Genomic DNA, 26,207 nt, shown 5'->3' on the forward strand with positions numbered 1-26,207 from the left:
CTCAGAAAGCACAAACACCTCCATCTTTTGTGTTTGCTAAAATAAGCTTGCATTAGTGTGTATATATTTTCCAGTTACACAAATCTCATTAAAAACACAGACTGAAATAAACACATAAACCAAAGATGAAAACATTTAAAACCCAAATGTTGTGAAGCAAAGTATTTGGGAGTAGAGTTACATTTGCTGCTTACAGCTCAGCTATTATTTCCAGGAACCAACAGAACGTAGGCAGCAGGTGCCCCCAGGGTCGGGGCAGTTGTGCCACGTTTTGGAGCAGAGCTGCTCCGACCTCCCACATCCTCAGGTGAGGGACCGAGGCAGCTGTGCAGCTTGGGGCACTGCTGCAGGGTTTGAAATGGCTCCACGGCAGCTCTGACAGAAGAGCAGTGCCTCGGGGCTTTACAGAGTTTGCAAGTGCTGCAGAACTTCACTATCCATACCTAAAGGTGCAGTGATGTATTGCCCACAGAGGAGGGTTGTAGCTAATTTTTTCTCATTCATTTCATTAAGAACCGGTGGAGTCTATTTCCTGTTTATGAGGGAATGAGCAACACTTTTCCTCTGCTCCAATGTTCTCCAGCTGTAATACTTAATACTTCTGCCCAGCAAAATTAATCTAAGTTTGCAAGACAAATCAAACTGCATGCGCATGATCTCAAGTATTCAAATAAGTACAGTTTTGTGAATTTAAAGGTTTTAGATAACATAGAGGCACTCAAAAAAAAATAAACTGAGACAAATGCCTATTTGCTTGACACTGAAAACTTACAAATAGGATGCAATATGTGGGCTACTGGCAACTCATTCTAATTCTTTCACTGGGGCAGGTAGATCATTGCAATGTACTTGTCATGGCCCTAACCTGGGCAAACTGATCAGGTGAACTTTTTAATTTAGAGCCCACAGTATAAAGATGTCATCTCTCTCACCCATTTTATAAATGTGAATTAATTGTCTGAGATTGCCATCAAAGCTTCCTAGAAAGCAGTGAGAGCTGTCTGATGAGGATGGCAAAACAGCAGCAGAAGCTGAAGGCTTGCTGCTTTATGAAACAGACTCTTTCCTCAGCCACTTTTCCTACTTCAGGAAGCTGAATTAAAATACTGCAAGCAGCTCTCACAGGTGGACACAGTTAGGTTAAATGTTTGAGAAACGCCGACCATTGCAAATCATACAGCTGCAGTGGAACTGGGATCGAGAAAGTACCTCCACCTGCCAAAATAACTGAGGTGTCAGTACAGCCTTAACATGGCTGATAGAAACCTGGAAAAGTGAGACCCTGAATGATTGTACAGGCTTCTGCCTTGCAAAACAGCTCGATAGAAAGCAATGAGTTAAAACAAATTTAAATCTAGGGGGTGCCCAGGCAAGTACTTGGCATTTCTGTGTTGCTGGAACTGTGTTATCAGCCAGTTTTCTTATTTCCCCAGTTCTGATTAATTTAACATTATACAGTGTACCATAATAAACCTAAAAGGCACCTAATTCATCTAACAAAATACATGGATCAAGAGATGATTTTGTCCATTCTGGTTTGATTCTCACCTTCACAAAAATCTCAAGTCTTTAATGTCCTGAGAAATTACTCTTTCAGTAGAAGAAAAATGAATTATGCGTCAATGAACAATTGGGTTATCAAGGTTGTTCACTTAATGTTCCAGCTGTTCTATAACACCATCTTAATGCTTACTGGAGAATTCTTTTGAATTTAATCTTATTCTATGGTACTTACAAATAAATACATTGTGTTTCTTACAGCTGCTCTGCCAGTTAATAGCAAATACAAGTACAAAATTAATTTCTTGCCTTTTACCCCTAGACCTAGAAATGACAGAGGGGGGAGGCTTCATTCAAAGGAGATCCATTAATGTAATAATAGTGAAGTCAGAGATTAAAGCTGATAGGCTTTGTGGGGAGTTTTGTATGGCGCTTAACTACATTAACACTGGGTTTTTCTCCTCCTCAAAAGTGCTAAAACTTAGATACACTCAAAATTCACTGGAAACCAAGCAACTACAGTACTGGCCACTGCTTCTTTGCCCTTTTCCAGCTATCCTGAAGGCAGATGGACATCACGTTATTCAGAAAGTGGTAACAGACTGGAATGCTGTAGACCTGGTGGTTGATAGGGAGATTGTATTTCATTGTAACATCCATGACCTGGATTTTGGTAATTCCTGAGTTTTATTTATTGCGGTGTCTCCAAAAGGACTTGCATTTTGAAACGAGTGCTTCCTAAGGCATAAACAGTCCAGGTTGCATCAACATTTACACTTTTAAGCTCTGTACTGCTTTATATTCAAGGCAGTTGGAAAGGCACAGTCAGGAACAGAGAATGGCTTGGGAGTTAAGGCCATGCTTGGGAGAGCACTGTCCCAGGCCATCCCACATGCACCAGCATGCAACAACAAGAAAACCTGCTAAGTTTTGGCCCACAGAGGTATTAGGGCTTCCCTCTGCTTTCAAAATAGAAATTTTTATTTTCTTTGAGCCTTAAGTTTCTTTGCTGTTTATTGGTGTGGGGGTTTTTTGTCTTCCCCTCCTCTTCTCCAGCAAGACATAGGTAATACCATTTCAAAGTTGCCTTGCAGAGAGTAATTTTGTCATCATTTCTTTGCTGCGGGTGAGACCAGGAGTTTGGGGCTTAAGTTTTTTCATCTCCTGTCCAATGGCTTGCAGAAAAAGGCTGAAAGCCCCTGCTTCTCCCTTTCCCACTTTTCAACAGCCTCTCTAGGACTGGAGACAGTTGTTAAGAAAAAGCAGCAAACTGACCAAGGACAATGGATTTTCCAGCACCACAGCCCAGCTGGTTTGAATCTTCCTGAAAGCAAGGCAGACAGATCAGAAACTGGGAGGTTCCAGTTGGAAATTTGCAACAAAAGACTGATTCCTTTTGTTCCAATCCTAGCCTTATGCTGGACAGTGAAGTACTGGCTGTCAGGCCTTGCTGCTGCCTGCAGAATGGCCTGCACTGCTGCATCCACGCCTTGCTCTGTTTCAACTCCAGATCAAGGCTGAATCCATCTCCGATTACAGACTTAACCACAGCAGAGCCAAGCTCTGTCCAAGCACTGTGAGGAAGAACACAAAGGACTCTAGGTGTTGGAGTAAGAAGTAGAAATGTAAAAGGTAAATACATTTACTTGCATTTATTTTCTAAGTTGTGGTTTTCTCCCTTAAGAGGTAATGGCAAGTTAGATCCACGTTGTGAAGAAGCCAGAAAAGCAGTGTTAAATGCTTAACAATTTACAAGGACACTTTCCCTTTAATCTTGAGTTTCTGTCAGGCAGTTTACTTGCATCACAAAGATATTACCAATTGGTTCTTTACACTTCTAGGTCTCTTAATGAAGGGGATAATCTTGTTATACCCCTGTGTCAACCAAATAAGAATATAGCACCTTTTCCAGAACCAGTCAGATGTTACTACCCTGGATATCGCAAATATGTGTAGAACTGACTTGTATATAGTTTTAATAATTTGAATTTAGTTAAAAGAAAAGTAAAACTCCTGGGTATCTTTCATTCTTTCAACTCTATAAAGTTTCCTATGTAAAAGATACTTTCAAAGTCATTCATAGTTGATAATACTTATTTTTACAGTTAATACCAGTTGTGCTCTTCTCTTGGCGACAAACATCTCAGAGAATGTTTGTACATCCCTAGGGAATCCAAAAGTAGAGAGAAAGAATTTGGCATAGCCATAAGGACAGGACTGAAACTGACTGGGTGTTATCACAACTGATATTCCAGGTACCCCAAAAATAATTAGACTAAGAGGCTTCATTTATGCTCCTTATTTGTCAACATACACTCAACTTCAATGTAATTTTAAAAACAATTTACACTTAGGCAAATTCAACAGCTTGCGAATAATCATATGCCAGAATGCTGGTACCCCGAGAAAGATTCAGTTTGGCCCATAATTAGTTATGAAAGAAGGAAGTGTTAATCTTTGCATACTAACAGAGGGGGTTGAGCCAAGAAACACAAGGATTTGCTGAGGCCCAGGAGCACCAGGAAGCAAAGCTGCAGTTTCCAGCAGGGCTGCAGGAGAGCAGGCTGCCCAGCATAAAACCAAAACCCAAAGAGAGCCTGTCATTCAGTATCTTCTACCAGCTGAAATCTGCAGCGAGACTGCAAACCACATTTACAATAACCCTGATCCAACACAAATGTCAAAATAACACTATGTCCAGATTCAGTCCCCTTCCCTAGAGGTGACAAAGGCATTAAACCAATATTCTTTAGTAAGAAAAACAATAGTCAAAGTTGAGCAAAGTAGGAATTCTACTGTCCCTGTAGAAGACTGAAACATTTCTGCGTTCTACAACTCTGATAAAACAAGATTAGAAAGTGGGAGCATCCAGACTGAGCTGGATTGAGAAGATCAATACAATTAAGTTTGGCACAGCTGGCCAGGAACACTTTTTGCAGCAAGCATTCACACAGACAGTAAACTGGGTTTTCAGCACCTGCCCTGGACAGCAGAAGTTTGTGGACACCTTGCTGTCACCCTGACCCTCCCTGCCACTACTGAGCAGGTTGTCCTGCCCATAACCCAGCTCCAGTGCAGCTGCCAGCACAGGCAGGGCTTTCTCAAACCCACCTGCTGCATTTGTCACTGGGACACCAACAAACGGCTTCCTGCTCTGGCAGTAAATTGTTTATTGGTCTCTTAGGTAAATGCAAATTAATTAGACTAAATTAGTTCAAATAATGCTAGTTCTGGGCAGGATTTACTCCCAAAAATAGCAAACTAAACTCCCCAGATCTCCTGAGCATGGAAAGCTGTGAACATTACTGGAAACACTGCAAGGAGATAAGCTCATTAGTGTGACTAGTCTTGGGGTAGATTTTTTTGTTTTATTTTGGTTTTTTGTTGAGTGGATTAATTTTGCTCTATTTGGTGCCCTCTTTAACAACACTTTGAGAACATTTCTGACATACCTCCAAGTTAAAATAACAGCAGTTTTGCAGGGAAATATTAAGCCTTAATAGATCAACATGTTTAGCTGGAGTAAATACAAACAAGCTTTGAGGAACACAAAACTTCGGATTTGAAACAGCAAGCTTTCAAGACAAGCGTGAGTTGAGGGCAACTGCTCTGACTTTGCTTTAGAGTAATATTATGACCAAATTGTGAGCATGAGACAAAAAGTCAGCTGCACCTAAAAGAGATCTCATAGTTCCACATAAAGAGAACTCAACTCCCATTACTATGTATTGGTTACATAAGGAAGAAATAAATATAGATTTGTAGTAGCCCTTCCAGTCTGGTACCTGTCCCCCAAACACTACCTGCAGTTAGGTTCCACAGCACTAGCAGGCAGCTGGATAGGCACTACAGTAGCCACTTGGACAAAGGCATGTAAATTTTTTATAATTAATACCCACTTTTTTCCCCCTTAAATTCTTCCTCATTTTTAAGGGGATTATCTGCCCTGTAGATAATCATGGCCATTTGAAAACTGAATTTAGCCTCCAAGTCTTCTCTACAGCGACTTTCAGACAGACCATTGTGATAAAGTCAAATCAGGAAGAAGCAAGCAGCCGCAGCAAATTATTCCAGTAGTAACACCAACTAAATTGCTGTGCAGCTTTTATGGTTTGACTAATTGTCTCATTAAGGCACATTTCTGATCACTGAAATGGATCTCAAGTATTATTAATCACTGAAAAAACTGTACCACTAAGAGCCTCTCTCCCTCCTATCCTTGGCACTCTTTGCAATGGAAAAGGCTCCCAGGCTCCTGTTGATTGGAGCCCCGCCGCTGCACAGTTGGCAGTCAAACGGTACTAATGGCACAATAACCCAATATAACTAAAATAGTTATGTCTTTCACAGTAACAATCTCTTATAACATGATTAAGCTCCATCATGTGCGTTTCCTCGTGTTTTGCAAATGGCTCAGAAAAATCTGACAATTTTTCCAGTAATGTCTTCAAAAGGAGAGGGAAAATATACATAAAATACATTAGCTATCAAGAAACAAATTAAAAACATTCAAAAAAATTTTTTAAAAAGATTGAAACAACTGCAGCAAGTATGGACTGCACAGCAGCATGGTTGTGTGGCACCCAGTCCACTCCCCCCTTGCAGAACACACCTCCAAAGACTGAGTTTGTCAGTTATTTGCAGGCACTTCAGTGAACCTTAGTTAGGAGCTGGCTTGCCCTGGGCCACCTCTGGAACTGATGGAGAGAGGCACCTCCACAAAGCAGTTCAGATCTCTACAGCCTGTAGCATCTCTGGGCTCCTAATCTTGGTACTCTTTATTGGTGTTTGGTTTCAAACAATATTAGGAAAGATGAGGCTTCTTCCTCATATAAGGAGCACATTTAAAAAAGAGCAAATTGGCATTATCCAAGTCACCACTCTTCATGCTCAGCAAACAGGAGGACTTTGGCCATCACTCCCAGTGGCTGCACAAGCCGTACACTGCAGCAGGACAGTTGCCCTTACAAGGGGAAGCCTCCAGGTGTTTATCCCATACCTTATCATATTAAAGACAGCAGACACTTAATTTCCAAGGAGGTAATTTTCAGAAGCCTAATTCAAAAGTGGCACAGCTATTGCTGCAAGACATACGTACTTTCATGGTTACCAGCTTGATCAAGGGGAAAATAAAAGGCCACAAAGGCCTGGGAGCTCTTCTGTGGAGACAGAAGTGGTGCATGGGAAGGAAATTACAACACTAATCCTCAGTATAGGCTCCTTCAAGTGAGAGAGAAGATGCATCACTAATTTGAAATTAATTTTAAATTGATATGAAATGCAGCTGTTTGCTTGCTACAGCTTTCAGTTTTGCAAGGCAGTTTTAAGAAAAGACAAGAGTTGTCCTGCACCAACACACAGGCACTTTTCAGGCACATAAATAGTTGCTCACATATAGGTGTATATGCAAATGTGCCCACTGAGGTCATATGAAGTATAGCCAGAAACATTGCAAACAAGTGGTCTTTATTGTAGGCTTTGGAATTAATTCTGGAGAACAGAATGTGGCTACGGAGATCTCCTTCCCTTTGGGCTTTGTTACAGGGACAGGTACCACAAAGTTGAAATCTGCATAAATATATTGAGCTTATGAGCTGTGCAATATTGTGCTCACTATGACAAAATAATATTTTACTGATAAGTCTAATGAGGGACCTCAGCATTGTGATAAAGGCCTAATGAAATAAAAATGGAAGTAACAAAAATAATCACACTTCATATAGCATGTCCCTAATTTTTTAATGTACATAAATATCAGAACAGTAATGCTGAAAAGAAGGAAAAATACCAGATTTTTTTTTTCTGGCAGTCTCTTCAGAAGCTATTTATGAGCAGTCATAAACTGACATGAACATTCAGATATATTTTCCTGAAGCCTGTAGAGTTTTGTCCAAGCAAAAGCCTTAGAATATGTGCGTGTAAATAAATTAAAGACTGTCTGGTTTATAATGAGAAGGGTGTATTGTGATATAAATATTGCAGACCACATTAAATAAACATGGTCACATATGACCAGGTATCTATTAAATGAGCACATCACAGGAGAAGTTGATTATCTAAGAGTGTAACTAGGAACTGTTTAGAATCACTGGAGATTAAGTTGCTTTATTTCTGTTTATCTTTCCTTCTGAATAGGCAGTAGGTTGTTGCAAGGAAGAGTCCCTAAGCAACGCAGAGCTTCAGTTCTTCATCAACTCCAAGATGACAGTTTTGTCAACACCAGTTTGAAGTCAGGATAAGCCAAAAATTTTACTCAATGTAATTTTGTGCAAAATGGGTTGGTAAAAACCAGTATTTTAAGATGTAAAAGAGCAAAATATTTACAGATACCTTATGCTGTTCAGGGGAAAGAGGAAAACGTAAATGCTCAGTATATATTTGTTGCACATACTGCAGCCTAAAAAAAGTATATAACGACTTCTTCAAAACTGATTTGTAATGTCAGCAGCTAGTATCCTGAGAGTAACATACAACTTTACCATAATAATAGGATTTTTCTAGACTTGACAAGTTATTGTGTTTCAGTCCACATGCAAAAACATCAGTGTTGATGGAATTTGATTTTGCTTGGGCCGTGAAACTCACAAAGAAAACTGTCCACTATTCATCCTATACAATTCAACCAACATTGCAAACACGGACTAACTAAGGATATGTTTGGGCAAACTGCTGTAGCACAAAGAGCAACTGATGAAGGAGGATTTAATCACATAAAATTATTGAAAGCAAGATGAAGCCAATCCCCTTAAATTACTTAAGTACTGCTTAAACTCTGTAATTAACATATAGTAATAAATATTTCATCTTTAACAAGCCTACTGGGAGCAGTTTGTTAAACATTTATTTCTGGTCACGGTAAATTATGTACAGTCATTTTGTCATGTTCTATATTAGACAATTTTATTTTAGCCTCTTTATTTTACCCCCAGCAGTGGATATGCTCATTTGGGGAAATATAATCGTTCCTCTAATGTGTATGAAACATACTCTTCCTTCATATGTCTTTTGCCTTTTACTAATTAACTTTGCCCTTGCAAAGTCCTGGCCAGCACACAGTGGCTGCTCATATTTACTTCCCAGCCTTTCCTGTGGAACTGACTCACTCCAGATAGAGGAGCTTTAGTGGGAACCCCAGCAAGACTACCCAGGGCATCACTGCAGAGTTAACCTCACAGCCTGGGCGAGGTCACTTAGGGACAGCAGAGAGAAGAACCAGGTCTCCTCTACAGCACAGCCAAGCCCCGAACACAGGGTGCCAGTGGTGTGTTTTCAGGCAGCTTCTAGCACTGATCTGCACTTTTTCCTTCAGCCTGGGTAGCATCACAGGTGCATGGGGAATTCTGTGGGAGCACTAAACATCACTGCCCTTCAACCAAGTCTGTGTGCAGACAGCTGTTATTCCACTGCAGGTGGAATTCCAAGCGAAATGCAGTCACTCAAACCAGTACTGAAACAAACCCATTACAGGGATACTCTAACCACCCAAGGAAAATAACTGAGACCCAAGCTAAGCACTCATGCAGACCTCCTCCTCTTGTGGCAGGCTCCTCTCCTGAAGGGGAGGGGAATTTAACATTGATTGTGTATGACATGGCCAGAAAGTGTCTATGTGCTCGTTTATAAGAGTAGCAGTGAATTTATGGGCTATTGAACAGCAAGTAAAGATTTCTGAAATTATATTTCAGGGTTTCACACAGCATCTTTAGTGATGACTATAACTGTTTTCCTCTCTAAACAAATTAGATTTCCATTTGCCATTAATGACCGAATCACTTAAGTATCACAAAGGAACTGCCTGGCGTGCTTATTAATAATTGAAAACTTTGAGGAAATCCGTGAAACATTTTCAATCAAAGCTAATAATTCTCTAAAATATTTTTCCTGAATAATTACTCCTTTTGTTCTTTTATTCCTTTTGGATAATAGGCTACATTTTAAATAACGGCATTAAAAAAACCTGAAATAACAGTTAAGAGGTATCTAAAACCAGAAGTGGTTTCAATGTTAAAAAGCATGAATTAGAAAAGAAAAAAATATTCCTGTTTCCTTCTAGCAAGTATGTTGAATCCCTATTTTAGACTGCATGCTGTTTCCTGATATCTTACACCAATGATTAAGAAAATGTACCCACTTAATCTCTGTCCTTGTTCTGCATAAAAATGAAGAAAAACTTTCAATTATCTTTTTAATCAGTAGAGTCCATGAAATCAAGACTCCTGTTGCTACACAACTGGACTTTGCAGAACTACTAAAAAGCCAAAAGCAACAAAGAATAAAAAACCCCACAAAACTTTCTTATCAGTGCCAATAGGAATCTTGAATGCCTTCTGCCATTTTGTAGTTATTCTACTCAGTAACCTTTACTACTCAAGAACAAAGGCAGAAAGGTATGTGCAAAATTACTCACAGCTGCAAAGATTTTTTTGGTGTCTAAAATGGCGCATTTTCATCAGCACAGGAAGGTTGTATGACAGGTGCTGACCAAAGCTCCAAGACCTGCAATCTTGTCCACAAGACATGGAAAGAGGGAGAAGCAGAGGTTCAGTGTCTGTCCATCCCAGCAGGTCTCACCTGGAGATGATGGCTGCAGCCTGGAAAAAGCCGGGTCATTCTACACCTCTCCCGAGGGAAGAATAATTAGCTTAAGTGTTTGCTTTATTGAGTTTTTTCAAACAGAACAAAATGTATTTCTTTACCACCCAAAGGTCCCCCTACTTTTTCCAAACCAGCCTCACTGCACTCACAATGCAAGTGGCAGTATTTTATAGCCCGAGCAGCTTTCACCACTGGCTCACCTCAGAAATCCACAGCCACGCCAAGTTCTTTACTCTAGGCCTTACAGTCCTCAGCAGCTCTGACAACAATTCACAGAACAATGTTCCCTTCACCCCAGGGGCAGGACAAGACATCCTTACCCAGTTCCCAGTCTCTTACCTACCCGCAGAAAGTCCAAGTATCTGGGAGCCTGAGGCCTCCTTTCACTCCTGAGCCTTTCCCAGCAGCCGTCCGAGGCCTTGTTCCCCGCACCTTAACTCTGTAACTCCCTCCTGCTGCGGAAATGGCAGTGATGCTCACAGGGCCCACAGAGGGCACAGCCACAGCCCTCCATTCTAGGAAAAGACGGTGAAGTGCTTGAGGTGTTACGGGGACAACAACAAATTAGAGAGAGATGGGCCAGCTGTGGCCAAAACCTGGGCTTTAACCCCCACAGCTCACAGGCCAGTCCTATCAGCCATAATTAATTATCCCCTGCTGGGCTGCTTGTTAGCCTGGCAGGGGCCCTGATGCCCCTCATCGCATCCCAGAGCCCTGCACCAACCTGAGGAGCTGCCTATAAAATCAAAGCATTCTGAATTCACTGAACCAATATAAAAGACAACACTGGACTTTTTTCTTCCATCTTTGACCAGACTTCTTAAGTTTACAAATGTATTCTATCTGCGTTTTGGGCTGTTCTGGCTTTATGTGATTATTGAGTGTGTCTCTATTTCATGTTTTAAACAATGTCATCTATGCCAACAGCAATTAAAAGGATATACACATATACATATAGATATAAAATATATATATATAGATACATGTATGTGTGAAAGCATAGAGTAGAGGTTCCCAAGCTTTCATTTTGTTGTTATTATTAGCAGCAGTGGGTATTCTCATCTCTGTATCAGAGACAGCACATCTGCTGGTTGTACACCCAGCTAAGAGCTACCCAGAGCTCTTGGAACAGCAGCCAGAGAGTCTAGCAAGGGATACTTAAAACAAAACAAAACGAAACAGACAACACCCCCCAAGGCATACACTTTCATCTACTCAGTTCAAACAATGCACACACATTCCTGTTTTTTGCCTAGTCTCACACATTAATTTTTACCTCCTGGAACAAACAGAATGGTTTCTTTTCTGGAGAACAGGTTACTCCTCTGCTCTAGCACAGACTCCAACTGTACCATGGGCAGAGCAAAGGTTTCCACCAAGCACACTCCTGCTGTCAGTGCAGCTTATCAGGAATGAAGAACAGTGACAGAAGCTAAGACTTGCTGCTGTGGGCATGCACAGTATGGTGTGTCCCCAAGTAGATGAAGTCAGTTCACTCTCACATTTGCTGTTTCTTCCAAGTTGCAAAGCTGTCATTTGAATTTCAATGCCGACTTTTTTCAGAAGAGGTCTATGAAATACTTCAGTCCTTTTCAAACATTCTACAAAGATTAATGACTTAGAATGTTTAGAAATTAGATGTTAATTCCAGTCTAGTTTCAGTGTTCTAAAAACTCTCCTTGAAATAAAAACGCATTCACATGTTATTTCAAAAAATTAGCAAATAATAAACAAAGTGTTCTAATATAACCTCAATGTTATTGTCAATTTTGACTCAATGGTTTTGAATAATTATCTTTTTCTAGTTCATATGCTGTCTCTCTCACTACTTCTATATTTAAATAAGCCACCATTGAGGAAACAAACAGAAAACAGAAAAATGAGCTGTCCTAGCACTCTTACAAATGGGTTGTTAATGTCCTCACTCAAAGGAGAAATTGTCAAAAAGAAAAGCCATAACAGAGAATTTTCTTCTTACGCACTTTTATTTTATTGGGGTTTTTTACATCTTTGATAGAATTTTTATGCAACTATTATGCCACAATCTATGATACACAATGAGAGTGGAAATCTGTCATTTACCATTTATATTTCTATGTTAATTTTGTTTTCTACCTCTGCATATACTGTGGCATAAGTGCATTTATCATATTTCATGCAGCACTGACTGCCTTATGCAAACTGAGGATACAATAAACAGAGTATATTTTAGCTGCACTCAATTCTTGCTACAGAAACAAGCATTCATAAAAGCATTAAAATACTTCGGGGGATGGTTACTCTCTATCAGCTTAATGTTTTGAGCTATAGAAAGGGATAGGAGACAATATTTGTGGCTGTCAACTGCAGTACTTTCCAAGTTCATTAGGTTTTCAAAGACTGAATTAGCTTAAATGCTTAAGTGAGAGAAAAAGCCCAGGGCAACCAGTCTGATTTAAAAGGATGCTACAGAGTTTCACAAACATTAGACTACGTTCAGTTCTGGATGCCGTGGTAAGTACCTTACCACATCAATTCTACACTCTGACAGAAGGATTGTTTCTTCACCATCATATGGTGTATCTGAGCCAAATAAAATGACAATATAAGGCACACAGGCCTTTTTGGAAACCTGCCTGGGTATGTAGTACCTGATCATAGCTAAAAGTTTTTAATTACAACTTTTTATTTTGATGAGACAAGAAGCTTTCCAGCATCACCCGACTCTTTGAATCAGACATAAGCTGCCATGCTTTGTTATGTCACAGTCCATACAGCAGCAGCAGGCCAAAAGGTACTCCCAGAGCAAAAGCATGTCCAAGGAGCATGCTCAGGACAGGCAAGTGGAGATGGGGTGAAGTCTCATCTCTCTGTTTTTCAGTCACTTCTTATGCTGTCTCCAGGTGGCTGCTCAGCACATCCAGCCTGACCCTCCCTCAGGGCACTGCTGGGGCACAGGGCTTTGTGCAGCTGCTTACAGTTCCCTGCTCCAGCACACGCGTGGCCATTCCTCTGTACCCCACTGACACTGCTCACCTCACCATTCCCTCTGCCAGCCAGCACAAAGATGGCAAAAAGTCTCCTGCCACTACATAGGTTAGCGCTGCAGAAACCTGCAGTCACAAGGTCCACTCAGAGCCAGGTTCTCCTGGGGCAGAGGGAACAGGACCTTCTTATATCAAGAGGGGAGAGGAAAGCTGGGCTCACCTGCCTTCTAGCACTGAGGAGGAAGCACAAGCAATGGTTCTCAGACCATCCTGCCATGCAGTGCCTCCCCAGAAGCCAAGCATTACCTCCCAGGAAGAGAAACAGCCACTGCTGCTCTCTCCCCTCCAGCATCTCCTGTTCATCAGCCCCATGACACAGAGCAGCTCTTGAGGTGGCTCACTATTATGTCCAAACTGAAAGTACATAGCAATTGATACCCTAAATTGACAAATAAACATAAGGGACCAAAAATAACCATTACTACTTGTGCAAAATCACAGCATGTGCTTTTGGTAAATCAGCAGCTGTTGCTTGCCCACCTTCCTTTAAAAAAGGGTGAGTAAATCAGGAATAGCCACTTCAGAGCTGAATTATTATCAGCAAGGAGCTGTGAGGTAGGGAATAGCACTGGAGAAAGCTGAGAACCCACTGCTTGTTGCAAAAACAGAGATTTCTCATCCAAACAAAATCTTGTAATGGTCAAAGAACAGCAGATCTTAGTGGTATGGTAAGGGAAAGACTGTTCATCCAAAACAAGGATGTTTACAGGACCCCACAATTCCCTAATACCACACAGCATCAAAGCAGGCAGCCCAGCACCTTACTTTTGAAGTCGTTTGATGCTGAATTCTCCTGGTGATCACCCACTGCTCTGTCAGCTGTGGTCTCATGTACACTTCTTCCCTCCTCAGCTATCCCCAAACAACCTTTTCCTGGCCCCTTTTACTTCTGCCCTCCCTGATCTCATATCTAAGTGGTTCACATTACTTACTGTTATCCCCCAGTTGAACAACTTTGTAATGTGACTCCCTATTTCCAGTCTCCTCCTCACATCTCCACGTTACCTCACCATCTCCTTCCAACAAACACTGCTGGCACATTTCTCTACCAAAACCATCTACCAACTCTGCTTTTCAGTTTCATCACTCTTCTCTGATATATAGACAGAAGTAAGTAATTTATTTTCCTTGTGTGCATAACTATGGTGCAGTCCATGCCTGCTCTACTTACTTACAGTACTTAGACAGTGCCCATAGACTGAGATATGAGCCTCACCAAGCCAGACATTGCATCTTAGGATAGAATAAGCTTCTTGTGTCAAAGACATCCCAATTTAAATAGACAAGTGACAGAAAATGGTAGAAGGTAAGTCGGAATTGTTTTCTCCGTATAAACTGGGGAGCAAGGTACACAGTAATGAAGTCAGCTGCTGGATCCTTTTATTTCGTAAAGCAAAAATACATAATTTCCAGGATTCTCCCCACTTTCCTTTTGGATGCAGTGTTTTAAGAGACTACCAGTCAGAGACAGGTCAGTACCCTGCAGTTAGAATGTCTTTCCCTCAAAGGCCTCCAGGTTGAAAGCTGTATCCAAGAATCTTCGGAGTGACACCAGATGCATGTTCTTGTTGCCTGTGGCAGCTGCAGCAGCAGGCTCTCGGCCAACATACCTGCATGACAAAAAGAATTGGGCAGACAAATGAGGTGAAAAGAGAGACTATTTTGACAATAACAAGCATGAGAACATGCTGTTTAATGCATTCAAGTCAGCTTGGCAGATTTGGAAATTTAGTCATCAATCTTTCTTAAATAAAAATCAATCTAAGTTGTACTAAGTTATACCTTCTGGTCAGCTTCCCTCTCTTTCCCCCCTGCCATCATTGTTAAGCTGTGTCTTCTCCCCCATCCCTCCCAGGACAGCCAGGTACACTATCTCATAATTAGATAATTTGCTTTTGGCAATGAAGACTCTCATTCCTTTGACAGCTGCACAGGCAGATCTGAGCCAATCATCTAAAATAAATGCAAAGGTGCCTGGACTGAGCTCTTACAACACCTGTTTCCTCCAGAAACCTAACATCTGGAATAAAATTCTTAAAAAAGACAGCATCTTAGACAAAAGAGAGCTAAGTGCTGTGCTAAGTAGCAATAAATACAGACCTAGTTGCTACTGATTTTCCTTTAGATCTACAAGAAGGAGCAATATGTGCATGTTGTATTTGAGAAATAGTAGTCTAGACATTTCCCTCCCTCACCCAAGAACCCAGATTCAGGGGTTTTGATTCGTGAAGAACCTGACTAACCCATGAATACCTGAAAACAACCCCAACAAAATTTAAAAGCAAACAAATAAGCCCAGGAGACAGAGCAATTGTTAAAGTCTCATACCAGATAGGTCGAGTGTGGTTCACAATAGTGCGGAAACGAGGTTTGACATAATCGTAATAGCCACTGTTTTTGTGCTCCTCCTGACACCAAACTAGATCAGCAGTTGGATACTTATCAAGTTCTTCTTTTAGCAAGTCAAAGGGGAATGGTGAGATCTGGAAAAAGAGGGTAATAATTGGAAATGCTTTCTCTTACATGATATTAGCCCATGGTGAGTCATTCCTTTTTCATGGGGAGTGACTCATGTTTCTCTAATTGATTTAATGCTCAGAAATGAATACACAAGTATTTTATAGTTGTACTGGTATGAACAGAAGTAGGTCATAGTCCAGACCACCTGCACTCCTACAGCTTTTTTAGTGAAGTAGCTGTAGCCTGTCCTTAATCAGTGAATGACAGTATAGCTTCGAAGTGTACTATTCCCAGCATTTTAACCTAGCAGACTGCATATACAAATTTAAGGCACTACCTTATTGTAATCTTCACTTTGTTATGTTGTTCTGGAAAAGTTGTCGTGCCTTCTGGGTCTCATTGTCCAGTATGCTATTGATGTGTTCCTTCTCCACAAGGCCATGATGGATTAGAATATGTCTTCTAAGATGCCAAGTGCTAGAAAAATGCTATCACCATTGATTCTAGGAGAAGTGTCTATTTAAAAGCACAGGAACCCAACTGACCCTGTCTTCTGAGGATCAGGGAGCTCACCTGTTCAAGTCTGGTTATAGCTACTTGTTTCTCCAGGTCCTGGTTCTTCCTCTCTTTCACAAGGTCATAGTACACTTTTCCTGTGCAGAAAATCACTCGCTTGACCTCATGTGGTGCCTGAGCTGCCAGCCCATTCTCAGGAATCACACGTTGGAAAGTGGTACCTGGTTAGATTAGATTACCAAATTAGAAAAAGTGCTCTCAGGGGACCTGACATTTCAATAAAGCAGCCCAAGAAACAGTCTTTTAGTCCTTTACTGGGCAAGCAAGAGGTTGCAGTGATCAAAGGGTTCTCCTGCCTCTCTGGTCCTACTTTCCAGACTGGTAACTTGGCTAAAGTGACTTTCAGCAGTTCAGTTTCAAGAAGTTAGAAGACTGTCAACAATCCAGTCTTTCACCACTAGACAGAATCACATTAACAGGTTTTTAGCTTTGTGTTGTGTATTACATCTTTTAAATTGATTGGACAGCTCAGCTTTGCTTCCAGTTTGGGGTTTTTTTCAGAGAATCACCTGAAATAATGTTTCTTCTTTCCAAGATGATCTCAACCATGTAACATTAATACAGCTTTACAAAATTTCAGAATATTCTTCTAGAAAAACAAAACATATCCATAATGCAACTAAATCTGGCAACTGCAGAAATATTTTCCCAAGCACACACATTACTGCTGTATATTTGATTTAAACCTCTGTTTGAGAGCCAAAGCAAGAATTGGCACAGAGCTGAACCATATGTATAAGTGATAATGTGTAAGTACAATTTCAGATGCATATCTTCACTGCTACCACCTCCCAGGAATACAATTTGCTTGGGATACATGAAACTGGAAGAGGGACTTGAAGGTTTCTTTGCTCTCATATATGATTGAGTAGAACTATTTCCACATTAAACGACTGCAGAGTAGCAGACAGCTGCACAACCTCCTATTCTGAATCAGCACACCCACTTACCAGGAGAATAAGCTCTTGTTTGAACCATTTATCTCGGGGAAGAAAAGCAACAGCACAAACATATCAAAGAGGAACTGATTTATGTCAGAATTATCCCGTCCCACTGAACAGCAAAATTCATCATTAAAAAAGACTGAATCTGTGCTTCACTGGGTCAGCTGGAGTCAGTCTTGCTCTCTCTCAGCTTTCTATTAAAAGCAGAGCAAAAAGGGTTAGCTGAGAGTCAGAAACACTTTAGTACCTGCTGTCCTCTTCAGAAGAAACATGAAAGTATGTCAGAATTCAATGTTAATTACGAGTTTGGCCACTATTGAGGTTAGCCTGAAGTAGAGGAGACTCCCAAGTCCAAGTGACAAATCACAGAGCCTACAGAATTTCTAATCTGACCCATTCTACAACGCTTTTAAACAGTAATAAAAACAGCAAATGCCTTTGCTTGAGAAGCATATTTTACACACTTAAAAAAAGAACATAATGCAATATTTAAGTACACTTATACAGTGTAAGTTGCTTTTAAAAACCTGAGCAGTTGTTCTCTTCTGACACCAGTCAAGACACTGAGTAGAACTGGAGACAGCCCAGCACATCTATGCCCACATTCTCACTCTGAACAGTCACTAATTCCCCACCCATTACATGTCACTGCATTTCTTGATGCCACTCCAACACAGTCTAACCAGTGCAAGGCAGGACAAAACCACTGCAGTGTTTGGTGTTCCCCCTGCAGTAACTGTGTATCTCTTGGTGCTGATGGCATGACAACAACAGCTCTGAACTCACTGATCTCACTTTAGATCACTGGTGTGACACAGCAGCCCCAAAACCGAGCATTGTAACAAGAACTGGGCACCTTATTCTTCCAAATGGTCCCAGTGTAATTACAATCTATCCCTCAATCTTGGTCAGGAGGCATGGGCAGTACACAAAACAAGTAAATTTTTATAAGAAGAGAAAAAGACCAGAGGAACATAGCAGCCTCTTGAGGGGAACATCCCTGCAGAGACGGGAATTCACTTTCCATTAAGATTAATGGCTGGTTATAAGGTAAGCCTGTTAAAATTAAAAATCTATATGTGAAAGCGAATTTTTCAGCAAAAGTCCCTGCTAGATCTCACTATGACAGCTGAAATTATGCTGAAAGAAAAGACAAACTCTGCAGAGCAGATTCTGTTCTTCACAGTCTAACATGCAACTTGGTATAGCTAATTATTTCTCCACAATACTTTGAGGTGACCTACCAGACACCATTTCATCAAAACTGGATTTAGCTTCTGGATGCCTCAGCAGTGACTTGGGTGTCAAAACAATCAGCTGTAAGACAAAGTTTTCCAACACTCAGGAGCTGCTTTACCTACATCATTACATGCAACATCTGTAATACTGTGCACACAAAACCCACAAACTGAGTATGATATAGAATAAATTAATATGAATAGCAAACACAGTAAATTTTTTTCCTGTTTTGAGAACCATGAAAGTTTCAAAATTATTCAGAAGATTTGGGTGGTCTACTCCTTTTACAGGTTCTCAAAATTCACTGCTTATGCTTCTTTTTGACAACAAAAGCAAATCACAGGCTATAAACCAGTAAAACATTCAACAGTTGTATCTTGGGTCTTTGAAGTTCCAGCAGTTAGACATGCAGGTAATGGCTCTGCAACCTGTTAGCTACATCATTATTATCTTGACAAGCTCATCTGAAGATCTGCACAGCCAGATGGAAGCAAAGCTGAAAATCAAGTTTTAGAGCCATAGTAAGTCAGAGCTGAGCTTCTTTCTATCAAACTGGCAACTTCAACCTGTGTTCAGTTAAGGTTTTTCACCAGCAATCCTTATTCTTTTCAGCAGTGTGTCATATGCAAAGACCACTCCTTGCTGGAGGGCTAATTTACCTGGAATAATCAAGTCCATTAATGCAACCTTACCGGCTTTCTGAATGGCAGCAAGATCTGCCTTCGGAGGACATGGAAGTAATTGGCTGGAGTTGAACAATTCACCACAATCCAGTTGCATTCATACAGCTGGGAAACTTCAAACTGCTCACTGAACTCCTGAGAGAAACATTAAAGGCATTAGAAAAATGTCTAAAAGATCAGAAAAAAGGCTTGAAAGCCATCCTTCTATTTCTGATTCTCAGCAACTCCCTTCCTCAAAAAATTTATTTAGCAGCTCTCAGCTGAGATTGTTTTATTAGCTAGGGAAGCATCCCTACAAATCATTCCGTTCTGTTTCTACTTCTTACTAAAAATTCATGCAAATAAACACAAAAAGTTTCCATTAATTCAGAAAAGATGGGAAGTCCAGGAAGGAAGATTGAGGAGGACTAGGACATCAGCAGATGGAAGACACAAAATAGAACCTCTTTGAAAGAATGTTAAACTATAATTCAACTTTTGAGTGTACAGTTAGTTTTCACTCTCCCATTTTTTTGGTAGGTATTCCATTCTCTTATACCATTTTATTACATAAATTGAATATGTTTTCTGTTTACATATCTTATGAACATAGGGAGTTTTTATCCATAGCTACAAATGTATATATTAGGTGAGCGTAGGTATAGGCACAATTATATTATAGCATAATAATCTAATTACAGATTGGTACAGCATTTAACACAACCTCCTTGAACTTCTACCTTCTACAAAGAAGGTTGTAACTTCCTTATTATGTGCCAGTGGCAGTGCTTAACTATAGTCAATCAAACAGGTCCCTAATCTGCCAGTACAGTGACAAAAAATCACTTTTATATGAGGAGGAACATGGCTTTGAGACGATCCTTGCCCCAAGGATAAGAAAGTCAGGGACAAAACTGAAATATCCATTTTATTTTGCTTAATTGGTGGACTTTTCTATTAATGCATGGCAGTGTTTCTTAGGAAATCTGCAGTGGGAAGTGGACGCCCAGCACCCTGTAGAGCTATGTAATTTATCTGTAGAAATGAATGACCAATCTATGAAAGTCTTAGCCCAATCAAAATTAGAAGTTGCTTATTTTCATGCTCCCAGCAATACAATTTAGCTCCATTGCAAAGAGCCAGGGTAGTCTCACTTGACCTCCTTTAGAAATTGGCTAGACACCTATTTGCAGTACACACAGCAACATAAACAAGCAGGATCACTGGCCCTGAGGAACAGCCATAAAAAGATCATGCTGCCAGAGATTAATTGTATATGACCTCAGCTTTGCAATGAGCAGCAATGCTGCATGCTTCCATTACTTTTCCTGGGATCAAGTTAATGTTACACCAAGACTTGAAGCTAAATTCTAACCTGCTATACCTAGCTAAAAGGATGCTTCTAACAAAAAATCTCAGATGTGAAAAGCAAGAAAAGGACAAAACTACTTACTGGATAGGCATCAGAATCATCATTGCTCATCTGCAGGAACCTCTCAGGCCTGGCTGATGAATGCTCTGGACCCTGGTAAAGGTATCATATAAAGCAATGTTAAAAGGCCAAATAAGCAGTAAGACATCAGTCTAGATCAGTCACTGCATGAGTACCTCCTGTCCCCCTGGCAGCTCTGCACCAGCTGCACGCCTGCCCCCCAGCCAAAGGCATCAACAGCACCAGAGAGAGAGAGCACACACCACAGGACAGGAATTCCTTGTCTTCTGTTTTCATAGCAGATCAGGTTTCACATGTATTTCCAATGTTTCTACCAGCTACAAGTGATTTCTACCCTCAGTCTAGCTGCGCAATGGAGACCAGTGGAAAGGCAGTGGATCCGTGCGGGCACAAGAATGACCTTGCTAATGCAGAGCAAACAGGAGTACAAGGAATGCCAGGAGGAGAAACTCTGGGTGCCTCAGAGTACTGCAGTGACTCACACTTCGTGCATGCTGAAGAGGAGCAAACACAAAGTTAACTGCTGACTACTTTTGCTATCTTAGCAACGAAAACAGACACAGGATCTCTCCTACCATTGTTCACTGTTCGGTACAGGACCAAATACCTAGATGAATGCTTTAGCTAAAATGGATCAAAATACACAGGCACATTATCTGCCAGACTAACCTATGATTAATTTCTGCCTCCTCAGGAGGTATTTTATGTTCTGTCATTACTGAACACTCCCATCCACTGTCTCACTAGCAGTACCCACGGCAATTTCTTGAATTGCACAAACACTGTTAGCTCCATTTTACGTTAGCAAAACATGCATGCTGGCCACAGAAATTATCTGGAATAAGGAATGTAGCAGAAGCTATTATTTTTCCTTTTCATCTCCTTGTTTATAAAGGATCAGAGAAAGCTGTGAGGAGTGTGAGAATGCAGTGTGCTTTTTTATGTATTGCTAATGCCGATAGCCTTGGCTTGTTCAAGTGACAGGCAGCCGTTAGGAAGGACTTTTATTTTGCACACAGCTGTGAAATATTTTAACCCAAACACAAACTATTACACCTCTCAACTCTCTCCATGTCTCCTAAGCTAATAATGTTCATAATGAGATTTTTTTCTTTTCTTGCTGGCCACCTCTCATCATAACTTCTTCTGTCAAAATCTTAATATATGATCTCCAGTATCAGTCATTATTCTGACAACTAGTAGTCCACCTTATTGAACACATCATCCTTCCTAATTTCAAGTGCAGGATTCCAGATCCATAGGAGGGACACAAAGATCATAAGAGGACTGGAGCACCTCTCCTATCATGCCAGGCTGAGAGAACCTGGGGAAGAGATGGTTCCAGGGAGACCTTTTACAGCACCTTCCAGTACCTAAAGGGGACCTACAAGAAAGCTGGAGAGCAACTTTTTACAAGGGCAAGCAGTGATAGGACAAGAGGGAAGGGCTTTAGGCTGCAAGAGAGCAAGTATAGGTTTGATACAAGGAAGAAAATCTTTGCTGTGAGGGTGGTGAGGCACTGGCACAGGTTGCTCAGAGCAGTTGTAGGTACCCCATCCCTGGAAGTGTGCAAGGCCAGGCTGGATGGGGCTTTGAGCAGCCTGGTCTAGTGAAAGGTTCCCTGCCATGGTGAGGGGGTTTGAATTAGATGGTCTTTACAGTCCTTTCCAACCCAAACCTGTGAAGTAGACTGAATCAGACTCTGTGATTCAGTCTACTTCATGGACTAAGGGAATTCAAAGGATAAAAACATTCTGTTGGGAACAAAGGTGTAACACAAACAGCCTAGAACTGTGCCTTGTATCACTGTTCCTTTGAAGTCTGCCTCCACTTTGGAGGTACCAAGTAATCTCGTCACAGACAGTTAAGGACTTGAGAGCAAGGAGCAAAGCTGCACAGAACTATGGTGCGCAGTAACAGCCCAGTTTAGTGTACCACAGCAGCAGCCCAGTTTATCGTAGCACCTCTGCAGTTCACATGTTTGTAAATAAAATCCTGCACTAAGCAAGGCATACACAGCACAAACCCAGTGCTTCACAAGCACACTGCAGTCAGTACACTGGGAACAGAGATGTTACCAGCACACAATTACAGGAGAGACAGGTGAGGCTTCCCCACCACTCACACACTGCCCCAGCAACAACCTCAGTCCAGAGCCTCAATGTTCACATCCATCTTTGGCTTCTGTGCTGACACCACCAATCAGACTGCCAGCAACTGCTGCGTGGGATGGGGTAGGGTTTATTTCTACTGTGACCACCTATCCAGTGAGACTTACACTGAATCCATTAGCTACTTTCAGATGAGTCCCCAAGGAGCCATTAGGCTGCAGAGTCTTTCAATCACAGCCAACTTGCCTGTGAATGCATGACCTAGAGGTGAAGGGATCCATATCCCATTAAAAATCCTTCCCCAAATCATCTTGTCCCCAACACTGTAGTTATAGAAAGACCAGCCCTCCTGTAATGAAAAGGTCCTCTGGGAAGATAAAAGATTTCGACAGCCTGGTGGGATTCTTAAATATTCCAAAAACAGCTAACACTAGTAGCAAAATAAGCATGTTTCAGAAGACCTGTGCAAATCTTTGCTGCCAAGTGGCTACAGGAAAAGAAAGATTAAATGTATTGTAAGTAGCAGAGAACCAGCCCCTTAAGCTGAGTGCTTCCCTGCAGAGGACCACACCTCCTGCTGAGGGCTCATTCAGGCTCTCTCCTCAGGATTCAGTTAAAAAAAAAAATTATCAAAACCCTTATGAACAGCATCAGACCCTTTATTCTTTAAGTACAATGGAATGGAAAGCCATTCATAAGATATGAATGCACCCCAGTGTATCAGGACAGGATCATAATAGAATGGTAATAAACTAAATTGTTTGTGAGAACAGAAATGACAGAGTTTGTGGTGAAAAGGTCTAAAGCATTTATACAGATGGAGATTGCCACTGTGGCACATACAATGCTTTTTTAATAGAAAACTAGAAACATGCATGCAACAATTAATGAAGGTTAATGTATTGAAAAGGAGAAAATTAACCTTGCCTGACATGATGTTCATGTAATCTTAAAAATAATTTAAAATATTTGAAGAACTATTCTACTGCTGATATGAACTTCACATAACTCTATGCATAGGGCGTGCCCACGCCCTTTCCCTCTACGATGTTGTCTAGTTCCTCCTACTAGCTGCCAAAGAAAAGACAGTCAACAGCTGGTAGAAACATTTTCCTTTCCAGAAAGAGGGAGATTTCTTATTATATCAAAATTAACCAAGGTCAGTATTTTTGAAGAAGTTTTAAAGTTGTCTTATATCACTTCATGGCAAGAGAATTTAGTGCAGAGTTTACACAGACATACTTTATGCAAAATAAAACCAAGCAAGCACTCCTAGGCATGATTTCTTTCTTATTGTACACTGAGAATGAAGCTTTCTAGGGAAAGATGGCAGTGTGTTAAGGAAAGACACCACAAAAGAGAGAGAAAAAAAGGGAAAAAAATGGGGGGAAGTGGTACATGCCACTAAGAAGGACGGGAAGTTAAGAGCTCAGAAATATTCCTCAGGGTTTTTTGGTTTTTACCAGTCAGTCTATCTACATTCTTCTCTGTCACACTGAGGCAGTCCCACGTGCTTAACAGTGCCTTCCTGCCCTGGGCTCCCATCACCACTGGATCCCCAAGACACCTTTGGCTTTTACAGCTGCAGAGAAGGAACTGCAGTCAGCATTTCCCTCCTGCAAGTGGCAGCCAGTAGCCCTCACCATTCCTTCCATCCCGTGTGGCAGGAGCAGGACGATCCCGTTGTGCCGAACCCACTTGGCCTGGCCGGAGCTGATGAACTGGTCTATTATACACTGAGCCGTGTTGTGAAAGTCCCCAAACTGGGCTTCCCAGCACACCAGGGCATTGGGACTCGCCATAGCAAAGCCAAGTTCAAAACCTGACAAGCAAACAAGTAGGAGAATTAGAAAATAAACAGATTTCCTGAAAGTCCTGTTAATTCCTTGTTAAAAATTAAAAATAAAACAAACCCAAAATTAGAGCATGAACTGGATTTTTGTAGCCCTGTTATAAATCACACAGTTTTCAATAGTACCATTTCCAAGCCTGACTTCACTCCTTCAAACTTTTCCTCAAGCACTTCAACATCATAGGAGTTTTTAAACAAACCAGATCCCCCTCCCTCAGCTCCAGCTTTAATGTAATGTTTCCCTAAGAGCTCATTCCTATCTTCTCCTGTAAACATCCACTTACCGCCCAAAAGTTATTTATTAATTTTAATACTTCCACAGCCCTACACAACATTGTCTTTCTTTCCCCCCCTCTCATACACAGATGCTGAAGAAAATTACTGGTGACATCAATTTTCAGTCTACAGACAGGATAATAGTCTTCAGATCTTGCAAAAAGCTTGAATATAATAGGTGCATGGTAAACAGATCTGGGACTTGGATAAACAATCCCTTCTTAGGCAGGGTTAAGGACCCTTTAGGTTTCTGCTTCAGTGTCAAAGTATTTGATCTCTGTTCATATTTTCCTTTGACCCTTTGATAGAGCAGAGCCTGGAGTGCCGAATGAATACCTGTACTCAGATCCTCCACCTATAGCTTGGAATGATTGTAACCAAAAAGGTTAAAGCTCTCAGAAAAAGCAGAGCTATATAGCACTGCTCTGGGCATAGAGGTTCTCACTGAGGCAAAACTGATTCAATACACAGAGAATAAAACTTTTAATTGATAGATACAATTCATGTTGAAGCTCTACACAGAATATAATGATCTGGTTTCAAACACAGAACTTCAATACAGGAGTATTGTCAGTGACATTTACCCCAGCAGATCCACTAACTTTTGGGTCTTCATAGTCTACTCCTTGGTAATTCCAACCCAGTTTTTCACTTACCATCCCCATGGCAATAAATCTTTGAGTCACTTGGCTTTTGGACTGCTGATCTCTGAACAGTCCATCCATGACTCCAGCAGACGCTCATGGTCCCACCAAAAGGCAACTGATACATTAGAGGCCAAAAGAAGACTGGTAAGTCAGACAGATGGCCCTTTGCCTGTGAGTTCCCATGACAGGTCTTTACCAAAGAGAATGACTTTTGCTGGCCTTGCCTTTGGCCTGACTGTCTGAACAGCCTTTCCTCCATCTCTGGCCTCCTCATTTCTGTAGTTCTGTTGTTCTTAACACAGTGAAAACAGTGGAAAAATTACACAACTCCAATCATATTCCCAAAGGTATCTGAAAAATAGATTTCCCTAGATAGGCTTGAATCCCATTCTAATTTTACACAAGCATTAAGAGACCATTTCTACTGATTGGGTGACATGGTTGAGAAAATATGCAATATGTTCAAGACTTATTTGTGCATATGCTGCTCTCTGTAAGGGTGGGGTAATCTAGATTTTAGAGAAGCACAAGCTGAGGTCTTGACCACTCAGAGTTATCAATAATCAAACAGCGCTTTTCCAGGAGTATGGAGCTCAATGCATACTTAAAATTTGGTCACAGTGCACACATAATTCTACTTCATCTATGAAAGATCACCCCTAAAACTCACATGGTAAGAAGAGTATAATTTCTCATTTCCTATCTTGTCGACAACTTTATGCTAAGCTCCACAATGTAACAATGTTGTAGGTGAAGCTGTATCAGAAAATGTGACCTTAGCACAGATACCATTTGCAAGCTTTTTGACAGCCATAAAAATATCTAGGAAAATATATCCAAATGTAATCTATACATTCTGATTAGTA

General features: G+C 40.9%; 2 protein-coding genes across 4 annotated transcripts in view; one reads left to right on the forward strand and one right to left on the reverse strand.

Moving 5' to 3' along the window:
- Positions 1-1,144: 1,144 nt before the first annotated feature.
- Positions 1,145-3,245, forward strand: C8H10orf53 (chromosome 8 C10orf53 homolog). The gene is made up of 3 exons (XM_048311392.1): positions 1,145-1,205; positions 2,054-2,173; positions 3,187-3,245. Exons 1-3 carry the CDS (start codon positions 1,145-1,147, stop codon positions 3,243-3,245), a joined length of 240 nt encoding a protein of 79 aa, XP_048167349.1.
- Positions 3,246-14,479: 11,234 nt separating this feature from the next.
- OGDHL (oxoglutarate dehydrogenase L) overlaps positions 14,480-26,207 on the reverse strand; it is a 48,321-nt gene continuing 36,593 nt past the window's right edge. For all 3 annotated transcript variants that reach the window (XM_048311081.1, XM_048311079.1, XM_048311080.1), the window contains exons 17-23: positions 24,210-24,388; positions 20,456-20,527; positions 19,033-19,158; positions 18,346-18,418; positions 16,155-16,318; positions 15,450-15,604; positions 14,480-14,731 (exon numbers count right to left, since the gene is read on the reverse strand). In XM_048311081.1, the coding sequence (XP_048167038.1) occupies positions 14,608-14,731; positions 15,450-15,604; positions 16,155-16,318; positions 18,346-18,418; positions 19,033-19,158; positions 20,456-20,527; positions 24,210-24,388 (893 nt within the window). In that variant the 3' untranslated portion in view covers positions 14,480-14,607. The remainder of the gene's footprint in view (positions 14,732-15,449; positions 15,605-16,154; positions 16,319-18,345; positions 18,419-19,032; positions 19,159-20,455; positions 20,528-24,209; positions 24,389-26,207) is intronic.

The sequence above is a fragment of the Corvus hawaiiensis genome, chromosome 8 (assembly GCF_020740725.1).
Source record: "Corvus hawaiiensis isolate bCorHaw1 chromosome 8, bCorHaw1.pri.cur, whole genome shotgun sequence".
Taxonomy (NCBI): Eukaryota; Metazoa; Chordata; class Aves; order Passeriformes; family Corvidae; genus Corvus; species Corvus hawaiiensis.